The sequence below is a fragment of the Trichomycterus rosablanca genome, chromosome 6, assembly GCF_030014385.1.
Source record: "Trichomycterus rosablanca isolate fTriRos1 chromosome 6, fTriRos1.hap1, whole genome shotgun sequence".
In the NCBI taxonomy this organism is placed as follows: Eukaryota; Metazoa; Chordata; class Actinopteri; order Siluriformes; family Trichomycteridae; genus Trichomycterus; species Trichomycterus rosablanca.
Genome location: NC_085993.1, coordinates 50,064,432 through 50,086,161, shown reverse-complemented (window position 1 = coordinate 50,086,161; position 21,730 = coordinate 50,064,432). Strand labels below are relative to the sequence as shown.

The window sequence follows — 21,730 nt, the reverse complement described above, 5'->3', positions numbered from 1 at the left end:
GATGATTACAAGCTTTAGAAACAATGGAAGGTCTTGCTCAAAGGTCCAACAGTGGAAACCTGGACGATGTGGGGCTTGAACCAGCAACCATGTGATTACTCCAGTACTCCAGTACCATAACTTTAAAATAAACAGCTACTTTTTTACTTATGAAGTATGTATCCTGGGTCAGAGGTCACAGGTATCCTGGAATGATTGTGTTCTCAGTACCATGGATAGAACTGGTGAAACTGGAGTTGTGCTGGTAACACTTCAGCACTGGACAGTACACAGTACAGGACATTTAACAACAGAAGACCAGAAAGGCCATGTGTTATTTTTGTCTCAGCCTGGTCATTAATGTCTCACATTAGTCCTTGTCTCAGTTCAGTCCTTGTTTCAGTTTAGTCCTTGTCTTAAAATAGCCCTTGTTTCAGTTTAGTCATTGTTTCAGTCAGCTTGGTCCTTGTCTCAGATCAGTCTTTGTCTCAGTTTAGTCCTTGACTCAGATTAGTCCTTGTTTCAGTTTAGTCCTTGTTTTACTTCAGTCCTTGTTTCAGATTAGTCATTGTCTCAGTTTAGTCCTTGTTTTACTTCAGTCCTTGTTTCAGATTAGTCATTGTCTCAGTTTAGTCCTTGTCTCAGATTAGTCCTTGTCTCGGTTTAGTCCTTGTTTCAGTTAGCTTGGTCCTTATCTCAGACCAGTCTTTGTCTCAGATTAGTCCTTGTCTCAAATTAGTCCTTGTCTCAGTTCAGTCCTTGTTTCAGTTTAGTCCGTGTTTCAGTTTAGTCCTTGTTTCAGTCAGCTTGGTCCTTGTCTCAGATTAGTCCTTGTCTCAGATTAGATTAGTCCTTGTCTCAGTTTAGTCCTTGTTTCAGTTTAAATTCTTTTTTTAGCTTGGTCCTTATCTCGGCATAGTCCTTGTCATAGCTTAGCCACAGTTATAGTTTAGTCCTTGTCACAGAGACTTTAGTGGCCAAATTTGTCTGCTCCAGACCCTGCCCAGCCAATCGGTAGCAGAGCTGAGATTCGAACTCAGAGACTTTAGGATAGTTTAGGGATCTGTAAAACACAAACTGTTCACACGTGTTAATAATCAAAAACCCAGTTGACACACAGCATGCAGTGACATGTCCTGTCATGCACAAATACATGCACAAACCATGTCCATTCACGTCCATTCATGTCCATTCATGTCCTCTTCTTCCCATATTCCCCATTCATACACATTAGCAACAAGTACGGGGTCACCCTCATGGCTAAACATATCTGGGCAGCATCGTCACCTCCGTGGCCTTGTGTTAGCAGCTCATTTATTTCCTGTGTCCTATCCATAACACTGGCTTTATTTACAGTCATCCATCATCATATGTATTATTTCTTCTACATCACCCATCAATCATCTTTAAAACAATTACAGTATTCTGATTCATTTCATCATCTGGACCTGCTGTAAACTTCACGTACACGACTGTAATCGTCTTGTGTCTGACGCTGAATTTGTATTTATTCACCTTTTGACATGTTTATAATAAGACCTGACAGAAGACGAAATCCTCCAGCATTACTTTCCTATTAGAAGCTGGTTGGGGTTCCAGTGGGACGGCGGAGATTTATTTGGCTCATCGAGGCCTCTCGGATCGCCCTCTCCAGGCCGGGATCCGTCGCTTTCTTGGGAATTCTTCATGACAGGCCTGATAAATTCCTACATTCCAAATTTTCTCGCAAGCACCTTAGACATGGTGTCATTTTCTGGCCTCTAATGGTGGAGAATGGGTTTGACATTGGTTCCTTCTCCACGCACCTTACTCCTCAGCCTGAACAAATCTACATCAATGATTTAAATCCCTACCATCTTGTAATTTCTGTTTTAATGATTCTGGAATATCACGTCTTACTTTAAGTAATTAATCTGCGTTTAGCCACCATGGTCCAAAGCTCTGGAATTCTCTCCCTAGGGAATTGGGAGCTTTTTAATCTTTACACACACTTAAGAAGCAGCTGGAAAAGGGTTTTTTTAAATGAGCATGTTTATGATTCTGGTTTAGTTTATTCTTTTTAATCTGATACTTTTAGCTGAATTCTTGTATTTGTGTCTTTTAACTGTTAAAATACACTCTAGATTAGCATTTTCTGAAACAGAGGCCCAACAGAGAGTCATTTTTTCCTCAGACAGGGAGACGATTTTCCTCCGGCGTGGACCTTACACACATTATCAGTAAGAATACAGGATCTCACAAAGGTATTTTGGGGATGTGGTTAAATCATCCATAATAACCCAATTACAAGTGATCTGTGAGGGTACAGGGTCTACCCAACACAACTCATGACTTATAAACGTAGAAAATCATGGAGTGTTAATGACATGCAGATTTACAGTTTATTCATTAATTTATTCATTCAATCATTCAATTTTAATCAAGTTTCTCTTTTATTCTTTTTATTTATTTATTTTATTTTTGCATCTTATTCATTTATTTGTATTGTTGTATCTATAACTATCTGTTTTCTGACCTGTAAAGCACTTTTAACTGCTGCTGTAGGAAAGGCACTTTATAAATAAAGACTATTATTATTATTAGTAGTAGTAGTAGTAGTAGTATCCATGTACAATTCAAGTGAAACATTTTAAGGAACATAAAGAGAAGTGTGTGGGTTTAGTGTGTGATTATTGCAGATTTTCTAAAAATATGAAAAAAATCTAAAAGTAAAAATCTACACAGAACACACCCAATATCTGTTTATATGTTTCTTATCTCTTTTTATTTAAATCAGCCCATTTTAATTGTCATCAGCTTTCATTTTCTGACACAAAAATATACTTAAAATCAACTCCATACCTGACCGGAACTAACCTCGGGTTAAAAGTGAAATGTCTGTTTTAGAGCAATTTCTAGTAGCTCCAGAATTGAAGCTCCCAAAGGAAACCTAGACACACACAGGGAGAACATGCACATTTTTGACAGAAAGCACCCTGACCACACGGGGAATCGAACCTAAGCCCTTCTTGCTGTGCGACAGTGTTACCCACTACACCACCAGGTCACCCTAAAAGTATTTTGGTGAGAGTAGTACATCACAAACATCATCGTTTAACTGGCTTTACTTTAACTGGCATATTAACTGTAATGGTAAGAAAAGGCTCTTATTTGTATTTATAACTGCATTAAGTTCTAATTATTATTGGTTATTAATATACAGACCTTGATTATGTCTTTTTAAAACAGCAGTAAATAAAATAACATTTCTTTGATAATTACTTTAGTGAAATCATTCCCCTGTGTGTTTGTGTTTTGGTGTGAATGTTGTGGGTTCAGTATTTGTGTGGAATCAGGGTGGAGGGAACATTTAAAGTTCACACTTTTTCCTAATATATTCATTCACATTACCGAGCTGTAGGCGTGTCTGACAGGTTCAGTTTCAACAAACACAAAAGGAAACAAAGAAAAGGAAACACAAAAGGAAAAGAAAGAGGAAAGGACAGGACATGAAAGAAAAGAGAAAAGAAAAGAGCAGAGGAAAGATTAAATATAAAAGAAAGGAAAGAAAGAAAAGTAAAGAGGAAAGAAAAAGGAATGGAAAGATAAGGAAAATGAAGGAAAGAAAAGAGAAAAAGAAAGAGGAAAGGAAATAAAAGGAAAGGAAATGTAATGAAAGAGGAAATGAGAGAGGAAAGGAAAAAATAGAAAAGAGGAGAAAACATTAACTGAAAGAGAAGAGAAAAGTAAAGAGGAAGGGAAAGTTAAGACAAAAAAGAGGACATGACAGAAAAGAGGAGAGAAAAAAAAGAAATGAAAAGGGGACAGGACAGGACAGGGCAGGAAAGGAAGAGAGGAAAAGACAGGAAAAGAAAAGACAGGACAGAGAAGGACAGGACAGGACAGAGAAGGACAGTACAGGAAAAGACAGGACAGAAGGACAGGACAGAGAAGGACAGTACAGGAAAAGACAGGACAGAAGAACAGGTCAGGAAGGACAGGAAAAGACAGGACAGAGAAGGACAGGACAAGAAAGGAAAAGACAGGACAGAGAAGGACAGGAAAAGCAAAGAGGAAATGAAAGCACAGGGAAAGAAAGAAAGAGAAATGAAGGGAAGGAAAGACAGGACAGTGGCAAGACAAGAAAGGAAGAACTGTAAGAAACTGTGATTTCTATTTTCTCCACCTAAAAGTTCTCTAGTTTTAAAAGTCTTTTGCATGTTCGATGTGTTTTGCAGTTGCAGAACTAACAGACTCCCTGATGTCCTGAGCTGTCACACACCACAGACCCCTGAACAGTAGCTGCTGCCTCCTGAGAAACAGAAATATGAGTAAAAGTGTTACTTTACCTGACGGGTGCCTGAGAGCCTTTAAAAGTCCTGAGTTTTACAAAGAAGAAGTAAAAACTAAAGCAGAATGACGATAAACGGAACAGTGGACGTTAATAAAGCATCAGTATCGCTTCAAAATTGTATCATTTAAATCAGGGTCACCACAAGAGGAAACTGCAGACGTCTACGATGTCATCATTTATAACGACGACACTCAGTAATGCATTATTGGAACATTAGATGCAGAAATTACGACGCATGACCTCATACTGCCAATGTCGTTTACCACAATACACACTCACCACAACGCGAGGCGAGATGATTTATCAGTCTCTCACAAACTGGCACCAGCGCAGCTCTCTGGGTGCCCACGTGCCAGTTCTTTTTGTCGTTGTCAGTGACTGTTCCCACAACACGTTCTGATTCCTTTTTCCTGGCTTTCTTTACTTTCACCTCAGGCTTTTGGCTGAATGTGCCATCTTTACAAAAACACTTTTCTTTTATGCTCTGTTGTGTTTTACTTCAGTTTCATGTTCATCAGCAGGTCTGCAAAAAGTCATAAACTTGAAGCCTCACTTGAAGAGCAGTTTAGGTCAAACCTTGATTTAAAGCAGTGATAAGTTAACTTCACTATTCATGCTTATCATGTTCAGGGTTACGATAGGACTGGTTTCCCTGGAATAACTGGGCACAACGCAGTAACACACCCCAGTGTTCACACTACACGACTTTCAAGGTGTTCAGGTCACTGTACACGACTGGATCTCTTGTAATTGTGAGTCTTTAAAGTTGCCGTGGTTCTAAAACTGCACAACTGATCGGCGATAGGGGGTCACACACTACACCATCTATCACCGGGAGGAATCTCAGACGAGTCTGTCCGGTCTCCGAAAACACACGGCAGAAGTGACGAGGGGTTTGAAGATACCACGTCCACAAATGCACGTGAACAAGAAGCGAGCAAGAAGATGTAAATAAATATTTTTTGCAATGCATTGTTGGTATGATGGTTTGGCGTGGGCGATAAGTCACAAATACTGTAAAGCTTGTGTGTGCTGATGTATTCAGATAGGAACTATATTATGCCCCACATATTTACACTCTTCCCCCCAGGGTTGCCCTTCTGATCGCAACACCTTTCACTGTCCATTTTATCAGCTCCACTTACCACATAGAAGCACTTTGTAGTTCTACAATTACTGACTGTAGTCCATCTGTTTCTCTACATACCTCTCCACATTCTATACAATGGTCAGGACCCCCACAGAGCAGGTATTATTTAGGTGGTGGATCATTCTCAGCACTGCAGTGACACTGACATGGTGCTGGTGTGTTAGTGTGTGTTCTGCTGGTATGAGTGGATCAGACACAGCAGCACTACTGTAGTTTTTAAACACCTTACTGTCACTGTTGGACCGAGAATAGTCCACCAACCAAAAATATCCAGCCAACAGTGTCCCGTGGGCAGCGTCCTGTGACCACTGATGAAGGTCTAGAAGATGACCGACTCAAACAGCAGCAATAGATGAGCGATCGTCTCTGACTTTACATCTACAAGGTGGACCAACTAGCTAGGAGTGTCTAATAGAGTGGACAGTGAGTGGACACAGTATTTAAAAACTCCAGCAGCGCTGCTGTGTCTGATCCACTCATACCAGCACAACACACACTAACACACCACCACCATGTCAGTGTCACTGCAGTGCTGAGAATGATCCACCACCCAAATAATACCTGCTCTGTGGTGGTCCTGTGGGGGTCCTGACCATTGAAGAACAGGGTGAAAGCAGGCTAAAAAAAGGTATGTAGAGAAACAGATGGACTACAGTTAGTAATTGTAGAACTACAAAGTGCTTCTATGTGGTAATTGAAGCTTTGGTGGATCCTCCCTTTATTTTTAATCATGATTCCCTCACTTGTTACCAATTCACCTGCTTATTGACTAATTTCAAAATGCTTTACCTTGTATATTATATAAACTTTTCACTATAATTCTGCGTCTCTCCCAATTTTTTTGATTGTGTTGCAGGCATTCATTACTAAATTAGTTTATATTTACAAAATAAAATGAAGTTGATCAGTGACAATATTTTAAATCTACTTAAAAATCAGATAAAGATTTAATTAATTAAAAACCCAGCTTCTTCTTTTTATTCCATTTTTCAAAATTTTCTGGAAATAGAGTTTCCAACATATATTAGATATTCTTATTAGATTTTAGTAACAAAGGCAAATCTATACTGCAGAAAATTAAGTAAAATTTAGTGTTTAAAAATTGAGTTTTTCAAGACGTTTTTGAAATAGGTCTGTGTAGAGTCATGTAATGAGCTTCTCAGTTGCGCAGAAGTTGCTCAGAGATCTCCTGGAAAAAGGAACTAAAACCTGCTGGAACATTCAGATCTTACTAAGTCAGCACAATGATGACCTTTCACTGGCCAGAGAAGGTTGAAACCCTTGGAAATTAAGAAGTGCCGCTGAGCTCTCACATGTACACTGCAATAAACATCAGCTTAAAAATCATGTCTGGATGTTTTAAAGCACAAAAGTCTACAAATTTGATTGCACTTAACCCAAATGTCTATCAGTAGAGGCAGGTTTAGCTTGGTCTCATATTTGGAAATTGGTATTTACAGCATTAGTGAGTGTATCTCAGCTTGTATGGACACCGGGGTCAGAGTGCAGGGTCGGCCATTGTATGGCGCCTTTGGAGCAGAAAATGTCAAGGGCCTTGCTCAAGGGCCCAACAGTGGCTGATAGCCCAAAGCTCTACCCACCAGGCTACCACTGTCCCTCAGTGCCAGTATCTGGTCCCAAGCCCGGATAAATAGGAGGAGTGCGTCAGGAAAAGGGCATCGGGTGTAAAAACTGTGCCCAATTAAATATGCAGCTAAAAGAAATCATCGTATTTACAGCATTAAAAATGTAAGTTATGAATGCCGATTCTTCCTTAATGTACATTATTCATACCATAACCCTTAAGGAACTTTTCTGTAACACAGTTTGAACACAATTTAGCCAAACACAACTACTATACACAGCTACATTATATGGCCAAAAGTATGGGGACACCCCTTCTAGTTATTGGGGTCCACATACCACATGTTTAATTTACCTACATGTGATGGAAGCAGGGGCGTAACTACAGGGGGGGCCAGGGGGCAGTTGCACTGGGGCCCATGGCCAGGGGGGGCCCTCCACGACATGAACTCAAAACCCCAACCGCACTGCCCCCCCATTGGCTGCACTCGCCAGGTCGTTATTATTAAATTACAATATTTTCGTATCATGATTTTGCTGAGCGCAAGGCACACCGCATGAACTTCTAAGTAATTAATACTGATCAGCTATCGGCATTTACATAGGATTATCATAGGTCCACTGCTGGCTATCAGACAAATAATGATAAAATCAGGATTATTTATTATTAGGATTTTAACGTCATGTTTTACACATTTTGGTTACATTCACAACAGGATGTCAAACACAGTCGTGAACAATTTTGTATCTTCAGTTAACCTGACTGCGTGTCTCTGGACTGTGGTAGAAAACCGGAGCTCCCGGAGGAAACCCACACAGACACGGGGAGAACATGCAAACTCCACACTGAAAGGACCCGGACCGCTCCAGCTGGGAATCGAACCCAGGACCTTCTTGCTGTGAGGTGACAGGGCTACCCACTAAGCCACATGCCGCCCTAAAATCAGGATAGTTGTGTGAAGAAAAATAATTTAAACTGTTGTGATGGGCGTTTGCAAACATAATTGTCCCCTTAGATGGTAGGATTACTGCAAACCCATACAGTTACTCACAGAAGTTTAATTCTTGATTGGATTTGGAGGGGATGGAAACACTGAATGGTTTATTGGTTATAGAAACTCTGTAGATCTTTGCAGATGCCATATTTAAACTGGATTTCCTTCATGATGCTTTATAAAACTTTTAATCTAAACGTGTGTGCAGGTTATGCAGGCCGGTTATAAACAGTGTGTATTAACTGTAAGTCTTTATGGCCTAACTTGTTCAGCTTTATCTTCACACAGGCGGGATTTTGAGTTTGAGGAGGTCGTTGACTGACGGCAGGTCTTTAAACTCACTAATTGGTGCCCCGTGTGAGGATGCGAGTCTCTCACACTGTGCCTTTCTGCGCTGATAATCAGCTCATATTCCACATTTAGGTCGTCATTTGTTCGTCTGTTTGTTTATTTATTTGTAGATTGTAGGTTGCGCTTGAACAATAAACCGAAACGCCCCCCCCCCCCCTCCCCCAAAAAACGCTGGCGTTGCACATTTTTCCCCTGTGATAGCATGTTTGCGCTTTGTCTATTCAGCACGAAGCGTGTCAGTGCGGGTGTGTTTGTGACAGCCGGCTGCACCGCGCCAGGGCTCGGGCCCCGCCGCTCAGCGCCGGGAAATTGCTTTTTCCCGTCGTTCCTTCAGCGCGTCGTGGCTGTGCCGAGACTAAGCCGGAAAAGGGAAGGGGGGTGTCGGCGGGTGGTTCCACGGTAATGACTTTGCCGCTGTTTGGAGAGCAGCGCCGCTTGTGCCCCACAGGTCATTCACTCAATCCCGAAAGCAGCCTAAATAATTATTAATACCTCCTGAGCGTTAATAGAGCTTCATAGGCAATTTATCAAGCTGTCGATTTGTTCAGGGGTTAAAAGCTGCCACCGTGAGTTCTGTTATATTCACACAGAAACTGAGACTCTGTACGAGGTGGAAAACACAGTGGCCTTGTGCTGAAAAGTAATAACACTTTATTAATAGCTGCTTATTGCCGAACAAATGATTTGATCGATGTGATTAGGAAAATAATATGCAAATTTTATCAAATGCATAAATAAAGTGTTTTTTAATAACTAACATATATTTACCACAAACAAAGTGCATGTGTGTTCTATTAAAATTGAGAAAGAATCCCAACACATTTCATTTTACTGAAACATAACTTGTAGGGTAGTAAAATCTAAATTTAACTTTATTTATTTATATGCAAACTATATTTATAGGCCAGAAGTTGGAACCAGTAGGTAAAATGCACCTAAAAACAGAAAGCAGTGATTCATAGCCCGATGATAATGATTTTGTTTGTTGTTTTGTTAAATAAAAAAGAGATGTTATTATTTTACCTTTTAACTTTATTGATTTATGTAAATACACTCTAATTCTAAATGTATAGTAATACTATTAATAATAAAACCAGGAATGCTGTACCCTAACCCTAGATGTTTAAAACATCAAGCTCCATCACATGACACAACATTTTAGCCATATATGTTAAGAAAGTTGAGGTAATAGACTGACCTGTTTGAAGTGCAGACCTGTATCCCACTGATAATGTGGGGTGCATTATTAAGACCAGTAAAAGTCTTTCTATAAACCACCTTACAGTAAAGTCTTATAGCAAGTATTATAGTAAGCACCACTGGGAAAAAATCAATATAGACCATAACAATTAAAAGTGTGGGTAGCACTGTCGCCTCACAGCAACAAGGTACTGGGTTTGATTCCCAGGTAGGCCTTTCTGTGTTAAGTTTGCATGTTCTCCCCGTGTCTGTGTGGGTTTCCACCAGGTGCTCTGGTTTCCTCCCACAAGTCTAAAATCATGCAGTCAGGTTGACTAATGATACTAAAAATTGCAGTGTGTGTGTGTGTGTGTGTGTTTGTGTGTGTGAAAGAGAGAGAGTGTGTGTATCTGTCTTGTAATGAACCCAGTAAATCAGACCCACAGCGACCCGGACCAGGATAAAGCAGTGCTAAAACAGACAATAAATAAATGAATATAACAATGAATGTCCTCAGTTCCCAAACAGTTAAAGAACATTTAAATGTTATAATGTTAAAATGACAAAATAATCAAAACTTTAATTGTTTATTTTAATAAGGAGGTTATATACTTTATGTACAGAATGTGTATGACACAGCAGTCTTCAAATGTTGATGATTTTTGCAAATGCAACTGAAATGCACAGTATTTAGTAAAAATAAGACTTAGAATTTAGTTCTTTTTTATTTTTATTAAGCTTTTTTTGAAAATATGACTGGTAAAATGTGAATACCTGCTGGGTAGAACAATATACACACAGCACACCTACAAATTAGTTATATGTACCTTAGCTGGGCGGCCCGGTGGCTTGATGGGTAGCACTGTCGCCTCACAGCAAGAAGGTCCTGGGTTTGGTCCCCAGGCGGGGAGGTCCGGGTACTTTCTGTGTGGAGTTTGCATGTTCTCCCCGTGTCTGCGTGGGTTTCCTCCGGGAGCTCCGGTTTCCTCCCACAGTCCAAAAACATGCAGTCAGGTTAATTGGAGACACTGAATTGCCCTATAGGTAAATGGGTGTGTGTGTGTGTGTGTGTGTGTGTGTGTCTGTGTCTGCCCTGCAATGGGCTGGCGCCCCGTTCAGGGTGTTACTGTGTGCCTTGCGCCCACTGAAAAGCTGGGATAGGCTCCAGCACCCGCAACCAATGGTTTGGTAGCCATTAGCAAGTTTCTTGACCTTTACCTGGCAGAATTGGTTTGGCACAGATTTTATCCTAGAGTCCAAATATTTTTAATAATGTTGAGCTCAGAGCTTTACGAAGACCATTAAAACCTGGTTTGCATCAGAAATTTAAGACATTTAAGATAATTTACTTACATCCCTTCATTCCTTTCCTTTCCATAAAACTACCAGCACCGTGCATGACAGTAGGTACAGTGTTGTTGGAAAGAAAAACCTCCTCCAGGTGGCTCCAGACCAACAATCTTTACTCAAGCTTTAAGGTGTCTGTATTAATATCAGCAGCATCTAATGTGATGATGATTCATTTATTATTCAGAGTAAAGCAACAGCTGCAGTAATTAAAGTCTGAATTTTAAATATGACACTGTGATACCATGCATGATTTATACAAGTGTGTGTACATGTGATAACATTCTAATAAATCTCATCTCAAGACCTTAACCTGTTGTCTTGAATTTGTGTTACACAGTGACATATTGTACAATTTTGATCAGGGCCGTGGTGGGTCTGGAGCCTATCCTGTACACACCGATGAAATTAATCTGAACAATAAAAGCTGCACATTAAAATCATTATTATAATTTAAATGCTAAATAATTTGATGTGCAGATCTGAAGGCATACTTTAGCTGGATGTGTGCGGTCCTTTACAATGGCATATGTAAGTCAGACAAGCTGTAGACACACTCTTTCGCCTGGTGAGTGTGTATGCATTGTTCGTTGTGTGTGTGTGTGTGTGTGTGTGTGTGTGTGTGTGTGTGTGTGTGTGTGTGTGTGTGTGTGTGTGCGTAAGCCGAGCCTTTAGAGACGCTGACTACGAGGGATTCTCATCAGTGCTGCAGCCGAGACGCCAGAGAACACAGAAGCTCTTCCTCTTCCACTCTCGTTTTCCATCCCTCCGTCTTCCTTTTTCTCTCGTTCTCCAAGTGCACCTTCGACTTTCACCCAGATCACGAGGCGTACACTCTGCAAAAGTGTAAAACGATTAATATGGATTAATATGCATGAGAAATTATCAACATTTTAACGGCAACTTAGAAAAGTGGAAAGGTTTCTTCTCCTAAGGTTTCTTTGTTGTAATATTTTGGGCAGTTTTTTGCCCTTTTCTTGCTCAACAGGGTTTTTTGGTCTGTTGGTCCTGGAATCTGTAAAGTTGCTTTGAGACAATGTCTATTGTAAAAAGTGCTATACAAATAAATTTGACCTGACTTGACCTTCATAGCTCTCTGTACAAGTGCTTTATAGTCCACAACAAGAGAGAACATACACTGACTAGGCATAACATTATGACCACAGACAGGTGAAGTGAATAACACTGATTATCTCTTCATCACGGCACCTGTTAGTGGGGGGGATATATTAGGCAGCAAGTGAACATTTTATCCTCAAAGTTGATGTTAGAAGCAAAACTCCAAAACTGCAGCTCTTGTGTGGTGTTCTCGGTCTGCAGTGGTCAGTATCTTTCAAAATGGTCCAAGGAAGGAACAGTGGTAAACCGGCGACAGGGTCATGGGCGGCCAAGGCTCATTGATGCACGTGGGGAGCGAAGGCTGGTTCGTGTGGTTCGGTCCAACAGATGAGCTCCTGTAGCTCAAACTGCTGAAGAAGTTCATGCTGGTTCTGATAGAAAGGTGTCAGGATACACAGAGCATCACAGTTTGTTGCGTAAGGGGCTGCAAAAGGGGGACCAACACAATATTAAGAAGGTGGTCATAATGTTATGCCTCATCGATGTACGTATAAAGGTCATTTAACAAAAGCATAACTGTTGTTATGCTTAAAGCATTAAATTCAATGCAGACAAATAATGTTAACACATGAATGTCCAACCAGACTGAATCTGGACTCGGCAGAAACAATAAGAAGAAAAAGGCCCGTGCTGAGTCTGAGCATCACCCATCAGTAAAACTAACATCCACATCAAACACTGCCGGCACTGACAAAACAACGTCCGGTCCGAGCAACCATGACAAATGTCACATTTATAAACTCAAACTCCGACCACTCGCTCATGCAGTTTTTCAAAGCTTTCGCAAGAGATTCATTTTAAATGGAACATCATACAAGTCGAAACGTCGTTCTGAATGCGGAGCTCTGCAGAAATATGTTGCACAACCCACATTTCCAAAAAAAAAAGAGAAACAAGAATCCGTGATCTGTTCATTCTATTGAACTTTTATTCAACGGCAAACATACAAAGAAATATATTTCCAACATTTTCAATAACAAACTTGATGGTGGTTTCTAAATATAAACAGATTTAGAATTTGATGCCTGCAATATACTCAAAAAAAGGTAGAACTGATCCATGTTACATCACCTTTTTTTATTAATGACACATTTTAAATAGTTTTAAATTGATGACACTAATTGTTGCAGTTTTGCTCATTCTTGCTTAATACAAGATGTCAGCTGCTCAACAGTCCGTGGTTGCTACTGTCTGATTCTCTTCATCATGCTGCGCCATACACTTTCTATAGGAGACAGATCAGGACTGCAGGCAGGCTGGTCAGGCACATGCACTCTACGTCTACAAAGCCACGCTGTTGTTGTGCAGGCACCACAATGAGGTCTGGCATCATCCTGTTAAAATAGCAATAAACCTCCTGGGAAAAGACGTCTCTACGATGGCAGCGTGTGTCGCTAAAATCCAAATCTATGGCTGCATCTGAAATCGCAGACTTAAACAGTATACTAAATTGGAGGCAGTGTGCACTGCTTTGCTGGTGTGCACGCAATCTCGAACGTACTATGCTATCTTACCAATGACGAGGCTTTTAATATTGTAATGGCAGTATAAACTCATCCATGAAGCATTGTATTGATCACACCACTGACAGGTATGTGCACCAAGAGATAAAGGATATAACACTGAGCTTGTAAAGAGTGGTTCACCCTCAAACACTTGAAGCTCAGCAGCATTTAGTCCCTGTATCACTGCTCCTCCATTAGATATTCAGATTCCCCCTCACACAATCCATCCAAATCACACCTAGATCTGTAAAAATCATCTAAATCACACCTGCATTTATCCAAATCATCTAAATCCCACCTATATTTATCCAAATCATCCAAATCACACCTACATTTATCCAAATCATCTAAATCACACCTATATTTATCCAAATAATCCAAATCACACCTACATTTATCCAAATAATCCAAATCACACCTACATTTATCCAAATAATCCAAATCACACCTATATTTATCCAAATAATCCAAAACACACCTATATTCTAACTATTTTAAATGTTCTAATCATGTTTAAACTGTTAACACATGCAGAATTACAGATTGAAACTGTATTCGCCCCAGTGTTTAATAATAATAATAATGATAATAATAATAATAATAGTAGTAATTGTAGGTAGCCTAGCGGTTAAGATACTGGACTGGTAATCGAAAGGTTGCTGGTTCAAGTACCACTGTTGGGCCCTTGAGCAAGGCCCTTAACCTACAATTGCCTAGACAAAAATACTATCACAGTGCTGTATGTCGCTTTGGATAAAAGCGTCTGATAAATGCAGAAAATGTAAATGTAATAATAATAATAATAATAATAATAATAATAATAGTGCGTCATTCATAAGTATTCAACATCTATATGCATTTATATCCTTATTATAGGTTATAAAATGTAATGCTTAACGAGAGGAATACTACTAGGAAAGTGAACATGACTAAATACTGTAGAATAAATGACCTATAATAAGTTTTAGCACTTTTACTACATACTATAATAAAACCTGGTTTACTGGTTGCGGGTATTTTGCGACAAACTTTATGATTATAAGCAGTAATAGAAGCAGCAGCCTATTAAATAATTTAGTTGATAATTTAGTTTCAGTATCATCTATCAAAATTTACCAACATTTCAATTCAAAAATGTATCATCTGTTTCTCAAATCAAAGTTAATCAACAGACGTGGGGAAGAAGGTTTGACACAACTTTTTATTAAACCTTATGAAAACAAGATTCTGAACAACATTCCATTCAGAAACATTTCAGTTCGGACGTATTGACACGAAAATGACATTAAATGTTTCTAGAATAAATATATAGAAATCATTTATATACAGTTTTTATACATACAGCCCGTCTGTGAGCCATCATCTCAAGCCTCCGTGTGTGTGCCTCTAATAAATCTAATGTACACAGACAGAGAGATCACACACTGCAGTACAACATCCAGAGGACCTTCCCAGATCTAATCCCAAATCTAATCCCAAATCTAATCCCAAATCAAATCCCAAATCATATCCCAAATAAACACAGATGCTACAGATTCTTCATGACCAGTTTTATACCTCAGAGTCAGAATTCGACAGTAGTTCATAAGTATCAGTGAGATCATCAATATTGCACATTTTATATAATATCTCAAAAAGTCTGGTAAATGATTATGACTCTAATGAGATTTAGCATTTCTAAGGCTTGATTTTGGGAACTACGATGCATTGAGTTTGTAAATAAGTCTGATAAGAATAAAGCTCGCTTGTATTTGGCTGACCAAATAATGCAAAGTGTTTCATGATCGAATAATTTGGTTATCTGGATAACTTGCAAGAGTTTCGCTTTTAAAATGAAGACAGGTCTGGTTCTTGCAAAAAACTATTCTAGGAAATCGAATCTGCTTTTAAACTGCAACGTTAAACAGGAATCGAAATGATTTTATTCGTTTGTGTTGATATGAAGCACAGAAACGCGCATGATAAATAAACGCTTTGGTGCACGTTTGCGATACATTCGCGGTTTATGTGCTCGTCTGAGCTTTAAATCAATCAGAAAATATACAAAATATGAAACATTATTCCCAGGTCTTTCTGTAACAGTGCAGTAGGCTTTCTCTCTTTAATATATTGTACATATTAGACTGAAAGAGAGTCTCGCAGATTTGCATGCGTTTACATACAAACATTGCAATTAAGACGCTTCGATTTAAATAAACAAGCAAAAGTGGAAAAAAGTATTGCAAATGAACACACCAACTCATTTCTACATATTTACACGTACGAATAAATAAAATCTGGCTCAGTTCGTTTACCCTATCTGTCTGAAACATTTTAAGGGGAATAGAAATTTGGCTATATAGGGCGCATTTAATTGCGGGTTTTTGTATCATTTCCTTAATTGCGTCTTTCCTAAAGATCGAAAGGTACATCGTTTAGGACAGTCAAAGGAGAGGAGAGGAGAGAAGATGAGAGGAGGAAGCAAGTGATTAAGGACATGCTTTTTCATCCAGATGTGTGGAAAAGATAGAAAGAACTTGGAGCTATAAAGAGACCGTACATGTCCCGCATGCAGGGTTGGAGGGTGGATGCAGGCTGCATTGCTTCCTTCTCGAGTTCAGAACTTGCTCTAAAAGTGGGAACATCTGTACAAGAGGATTACAGATGTGCCCTAGAAGTCCGACGATGTATTGCTTTCCTTCTTTCATTGCTTGTGTTGCGTTTAGTCCGATTAAACATCGTAAGATATAAATAACATTTCAGGTCCATGTTTCCAGTCTTTAAGACTCGATCCGTTAAGACGCATGAAGGTCTGAGGTCAGTGATGCGGTACGTGGGATTCTGTAAGACTTTTGGATTAAAAACCCTTTAAGTTAATGCACAACTTAAGTCTGGAAGTCACGAATGAGTCCAAGTTTGGCTAAGGCTTGGTCTGGACCAAACAGAAACCATTCTTAAGACTTATAGAGTATAATGAACGCGCACAAACAGTCAGTGTGCACCAGTACGCGCAGATTATGATGTGTGCATAACGCAATTATATGCAATGATACACTTCCTATAAGGGTGGATGTGTGGATAGTTTACTTGTTGTAGCATCTCTGGTGCTAAATGAATGAACACCTACAGTGCACAAAACACATTTCATTATATCCATGATGATGAATTGACATCATTTCAGGAACACTTAAAAACAAAGGTGCCTAAAAGTGGGTTCTCAAAATGATATGAAGAATTGCGGCCGCATGTGTTTGTACTACAGGCCTGCTGTGTGGGTGAAATAAAAGATGCATTAAAATAATTTGGATTGAATTTAAAAGACTGCAAGTTACGAGTCACCCTGAAAATGCTTTTTTTTGGAGATCTTCTACATCTTTCGGTCTGTTCTAGTTAATTCATGCCAGGACATAAATCTGTAATGACATGCAACCATTGGAAGGGTGATTAAGCAGCCCAGCTGACTAACAAAGTGTGCTTTCCTGAATAATAATAAAAATAAAAATTCCCACTGTTGCTGTCTAGGAGTAAGAGTTAATGTCAAGATAATGTTTTGCTTTTGAAAATATTTAGCCATTAAATGCAAATGTAAATAAGCTGACTTAAATTATACAAACTATTATACTGCAATCAAAATAGAAAATAGTTTGGCATCGAACGTGATTATTTCTTAATGAATAAACATATTTTTGGTGCACATTTTGTCGAACGTTTTAAATGAATTAACAAAAAATTGATGTCTGTTGTTAAAAAATCCTAAAACTTAAAATCCTAGAACATTACTTACAACAGTGGGTTGAGGTACTAAGGTGTTTGTCCTAATTTATCTGACAGCAGCAGTTTGCATATATACAAGTCAATATCCATTCTAAACAGTGCCCTTGATTTTGTGCGTATTTATAAATGATATAAAAAAATAATAATAATCAAATAAAATAAATAAACTTGACCTGACTTCAGAGCTTTAGAGCTTTTAGGGTGTTTTTGTGCCTGCCTTTAAGGCTCCTGTGTAAAAGTTTCATAGCAAAGTTACAAACTGCAGCTTTAAGCAAATAGAAATATTTGAAGCATAGTGAAAGGTGTAAAATCAGAAGGTTGTTTTGTATTTTTTAAAATCTAAGAGTATCAATCCAGTGTTAATACACCACTGCAAATTGTGGGTTATTGATGCCTTAGTAGAAACGAATAATCATAATAATAATAATAATAATAATAATAATAATATGTTAAATAATATGCAAACATTTATGCACCTTCATTTTTAAGTGTGATTTGTTGTCTAAGAGATGAAAGTTTAAAAATGATCACAAACTAAAATGAACAGATTACACTTTAAGTAAATGTGTACATCATTTGTACATTATTACACTATATTACATGAACACAATCGTTGTAGAGAAAAATAAATAAATAAAAATGCACAATTGTGTTGGGGTAATATATTCAATTGTCAGTAAAATGATGCACACAGGTATAATAATTTAATGTAAGTTTTTTTGTTCAGTGCTAGCAAAAGAAAACCAAATACACGAAACTTCTCACATGAAGAAATCCGAGGGGGCTTTGGCGTGATTGGCGCTGGACGGGTCCCGGTTGACATTGCTGTTGGCGCCGGTGAAGGTTCGGCTTGCGAGCTTCTCGTACTTCTCCTTGTACATGTCCCTCTCCTTGGCGAGTCTCGCCACGTCCTGCTTGAGCTGTTCCACTTGGCTCTGCAGAGTGCACTTCTCGGTTTCCAGCATGTGCCGCTGCTGGACGCGCTTGTACCGGCAGGACTGAGCGTAGCCGCGGTTCTTCAGCGTGCGCCGCTTCTGCTTCAGGCGGATCACCTCCTCCTTACTGAAGCCCCGCAGCTGCCGGTTCAGCTCACGCACGGTCATGCTGACCAGCTGATCGTCGGAGAAGCGGTCCTCCAGCCGGGCGTGCGGGTGGTGGCTGTGGTGGTGATGGTGGTGGGGGTGTACGGCGTGGTGGTAGCCGCCCGAGGAGGTCGTCAGCTCCTCTCCGACGTACTGCTGGTTGCGAAAGTTATCGTACGGCTGATGGCTGTGATGGTGGTGGTGATGGTGATGCGCGTTGCCTATCAGCGCCTCCACTGCGTCCTCCGGGGTGAGGTTCAACGCCTCTGGGCTGATGTGGTGCTGGTAGTTAGGGATCCAGTAAAAGTCCTCAAGTTGGGGTTTCCCCGTGGAGGACTGAGTGTTGTTGTTGTTGTTGTTGCCGGCGTTGCTGCCGCTGCTGTTAGTGTTGGTGCTATTGACGCTCAGATTCTGGCCGGGCTGCGCGCCAGGACTCGGTGCGCAAAAGCTGGGCGATGAAGGCACAGAGGAGCACGGAGTGCTAATAGGGGTGGAAGACAGGGATCCCGGTGGTAAACGGTGGCAATAGCGTTCGGCTTCGGGTGGCTCTTTTTTCACCTCAAACTTCATGAGGTCGAAGTCATTGACGTACTCGATAGCCAGCGGGCTGTTGGGTAGGTCTGCGCTCATGGCGAGGTCCGTGGCCATGTCAGTCCATGCGAGAAAAGTGATGCTTGTATGGTGAAGAGCTTAACACATATGCATGCAGTCCGATCTGATTTTAGTGCTGAGAACAGCTCTATTTACAGCATTCAGGACAGACGCGCAACCGCACGCGTAATTGCGCTTCTGCCAGGCAGCCTCTGCACCCCTCTGTTCACAACTTCTCCCAGGCCGAAACTGCACAATGTCCTATTCTGTTCTTTTAAATGTAAAAAAAAAGTACCAAAATAAAAGTTAGTGCACGCTTCCTTCCTTATTTGCCAGCTGTGTGCTGTTTTAATCCTTGCGCAACCATGAAGGCATACAACTCGCAAAGCAATCTGGGACAGGACCAGAAAGTTTTCTCTCGCCTAGGACAGTCACATTACCATTAACCTGCCTCAAGATCAGACTTTCTCAGTCAAATCAGTGGAATGATTCAGGACAAAACGAAAATCACCACGAAAAACGCAATGCGGTCACTCACAGTGAAGTCTCATAAGTTCCAGCGATGGAACAGCCGCCTGTTAAAGCCAGTCCCAGTACATCCAGTGCTGCATCAGCGGCTGTTCTTGCAGTCTGCAAGCTTTGTTATACTTTTGTTATTTTGGATGTTAGATCCTCGGTCTCTTTAAGTCTTTACTTTCGTTGCTTTTATTTCAGGGCTTGTATTCTTTATCCTGTCGGTTGCGCACACTGACACTGGAGTATATAGTGACCGGACAGCGCATGAGTTCATTTATACATACTCAAACCACGCCCACCTAGCGTAACCCCTGCAGACCAATGAGATGGGGTTTGGTGGTTTTGCATATATTGACAGCTATAGGCTCAGCACAGACACGCCCTCTAGCGACACATGCGCGCGTTAAAATAGAACCGCGGCGCACATGGGAAGCGCAGTCGGTCTGTGTGAATGCGCAGCTCAGTGTCTGCGCCAGCAATCAAACTGTTATATTACAGCATCTAAACGTCCAGGTAAACTATGCAATACTGTTTAATAAAGAATTCACACTGGTATAAAAAAGACATACACCAGGTCTGGCACACATTTAAAGCTGATGGAACACGACACACAGGATGGTTCAAGCTCAAGTGCCCAGCAATCAGGTTGCCACTGTTGGGCCCTTGAACTACGCCCTTAGCTCTCAGTTATAGGCCTACACTACCTTATTACAGTTAACAGTGGAAATCTGTATAAACAATATTATATACATTGCCATAATGTGAGTAGCTATATACAGAGAAGCGGACAGATATAAAAATAGGGAGTGAAACAGCATGTACACTAGGTTAGGTCATTGTGAACAGCATATATAAAGTACATTATACTGTATGTACACTAATGTTACTATTAGATATTGTAGTACTGTAACAGTGCAGCTAATGATTACAATTAGATCTCAATTTATAAGCTGTGTTAGTTTTTCCATCACTGTGGTGACAGTTTGGGTTTATTTTACATCCTGTACAACAAAACTGTTGTTTCATGTAGTTCCAAGTACTAGCACTATTCACTATGGCAGAGAAGTAACCAGCTGTAATTAAGCTGTAAATAATATCACAAACAGATAGAACAATCACGTAATACTATTATAAAACTTTAAAACCAGCAATTTTTCATCTGATGGTTAAAGAAGATTATATGTTGAGAATTCCAAACTTGCAAAACAAAACAACCTATCACATGAGTCCAACCGTAAATAGAGACTAACAACTTAAGCAACATAATCTCAAACTAAAAGCAATTTCTATTATCACCTACAAAAAAACATAACCTACCTGACCTCACCTGATCTTAAAGATTCAATATGTTAGTCTTGGAAGAGATTTTTGTAGAAATATTTTGAATATTTTTATTTTCAGATCTACATGTTAACCTGATCGCATAAAATTATAAGTCAATAAATTTGAGAATTTGTGCTCAGTCCATTTTTGCACCAGACTGACCAGGACAACAAAACAAAAGCACAAGATTATCAAAGTTGCACAGTCATGCTGAAACAGTAAGGACCTTCCCCAACATGTAGCCATAAAGTTCATATAATTTATTTTATGTATTTGATTGTATTGAACTGGATAATAAGAGGGTTGTACACATATTTTTTGGCCATATAGTGTATACATTTTAAATACAATGAGCTACCTTTAGTGGAGGTTATAGTTATGTTTAGCTTTATTAATGGTTAATACTCTTAAGTAGTTCTGTAAAACTAATAATAATTAGTACTGTAAATAATAATAGGTACTGTAAAATAATAATAAGTTATACTTTGAATATAATAATAAGTAGTACTCTAAAAATAGTTTCCCATGAAAATACTGGCATAATGAAAAAAGAAAACAATGAATATTACAGTTAAACACAGTAAAATAGCTGTTGACAGATCTGCAATCCATAAACCCTGCACTAAATAAAGTCTACATCAACGCCTTCGCTGATCCGCAGTTACAATATTGATTCAAACTTTATAAATTGCTGTAAAATGAATTCACGTTTATTTTAAAGATGAGCAAAAGCGCAATAATACAAGACGGGTTAATTATGATTAAACCCCCTGTAAAGCTCTCCAGCTTTCATGCAATTAACCTCTGATTGCTCATGGACTCATCCGCGCCCATGGACAAATAATTAACTTGTGCATGAAGTGCCCGTACCCCACCTACTCATACGTCTTAATCACCAGGTTAGAGGTTTAACTAATGAAGGT

The 21,730-nt window shown here is 39.6% G+C and overlaps 1 protein-coding gene across 1 annotated transcript; it reads right to left on the bottom strand.

Annotated features, from left to right (window-relative positions):
* Positions 1-11,634: 11,634 nt before the first annotated feature.
* mafaa (MAF bZIP transcription factor Aa) lies at positions 11,635-19,633 on the bottom strand. The gene is made up of 2 exons (XM_062997108.1): positions 18,061-19,633; positions 11,635-11,754 (listed from the first exon to the last, which is right to left on the bottom strand). The coding sequence occupies exons 1-2, from the start codon at positions 19,023-19,025 to the stop codon at positions 11,739-11,741; spliced, it is 981 nt and encodes a 326-aa protein (XP_062853178.1). The 5' UTR covers positions 19,026-19,633; the 3' UTR covers positions 11,635-11,738.
* Between the last annotated feature and the right edge of the window lie 2,097 nt (positions 19,634-21,730).

Excerpts from the sequence above, each read along its gene's own strand:
- mafaa (XM_062997108.1), bottom strand. The coding sequence starts at position 19,025 with ATGGCCACGGACCTCGCCATGAGCGCAGACCTACCCAACAGCCCGCTG.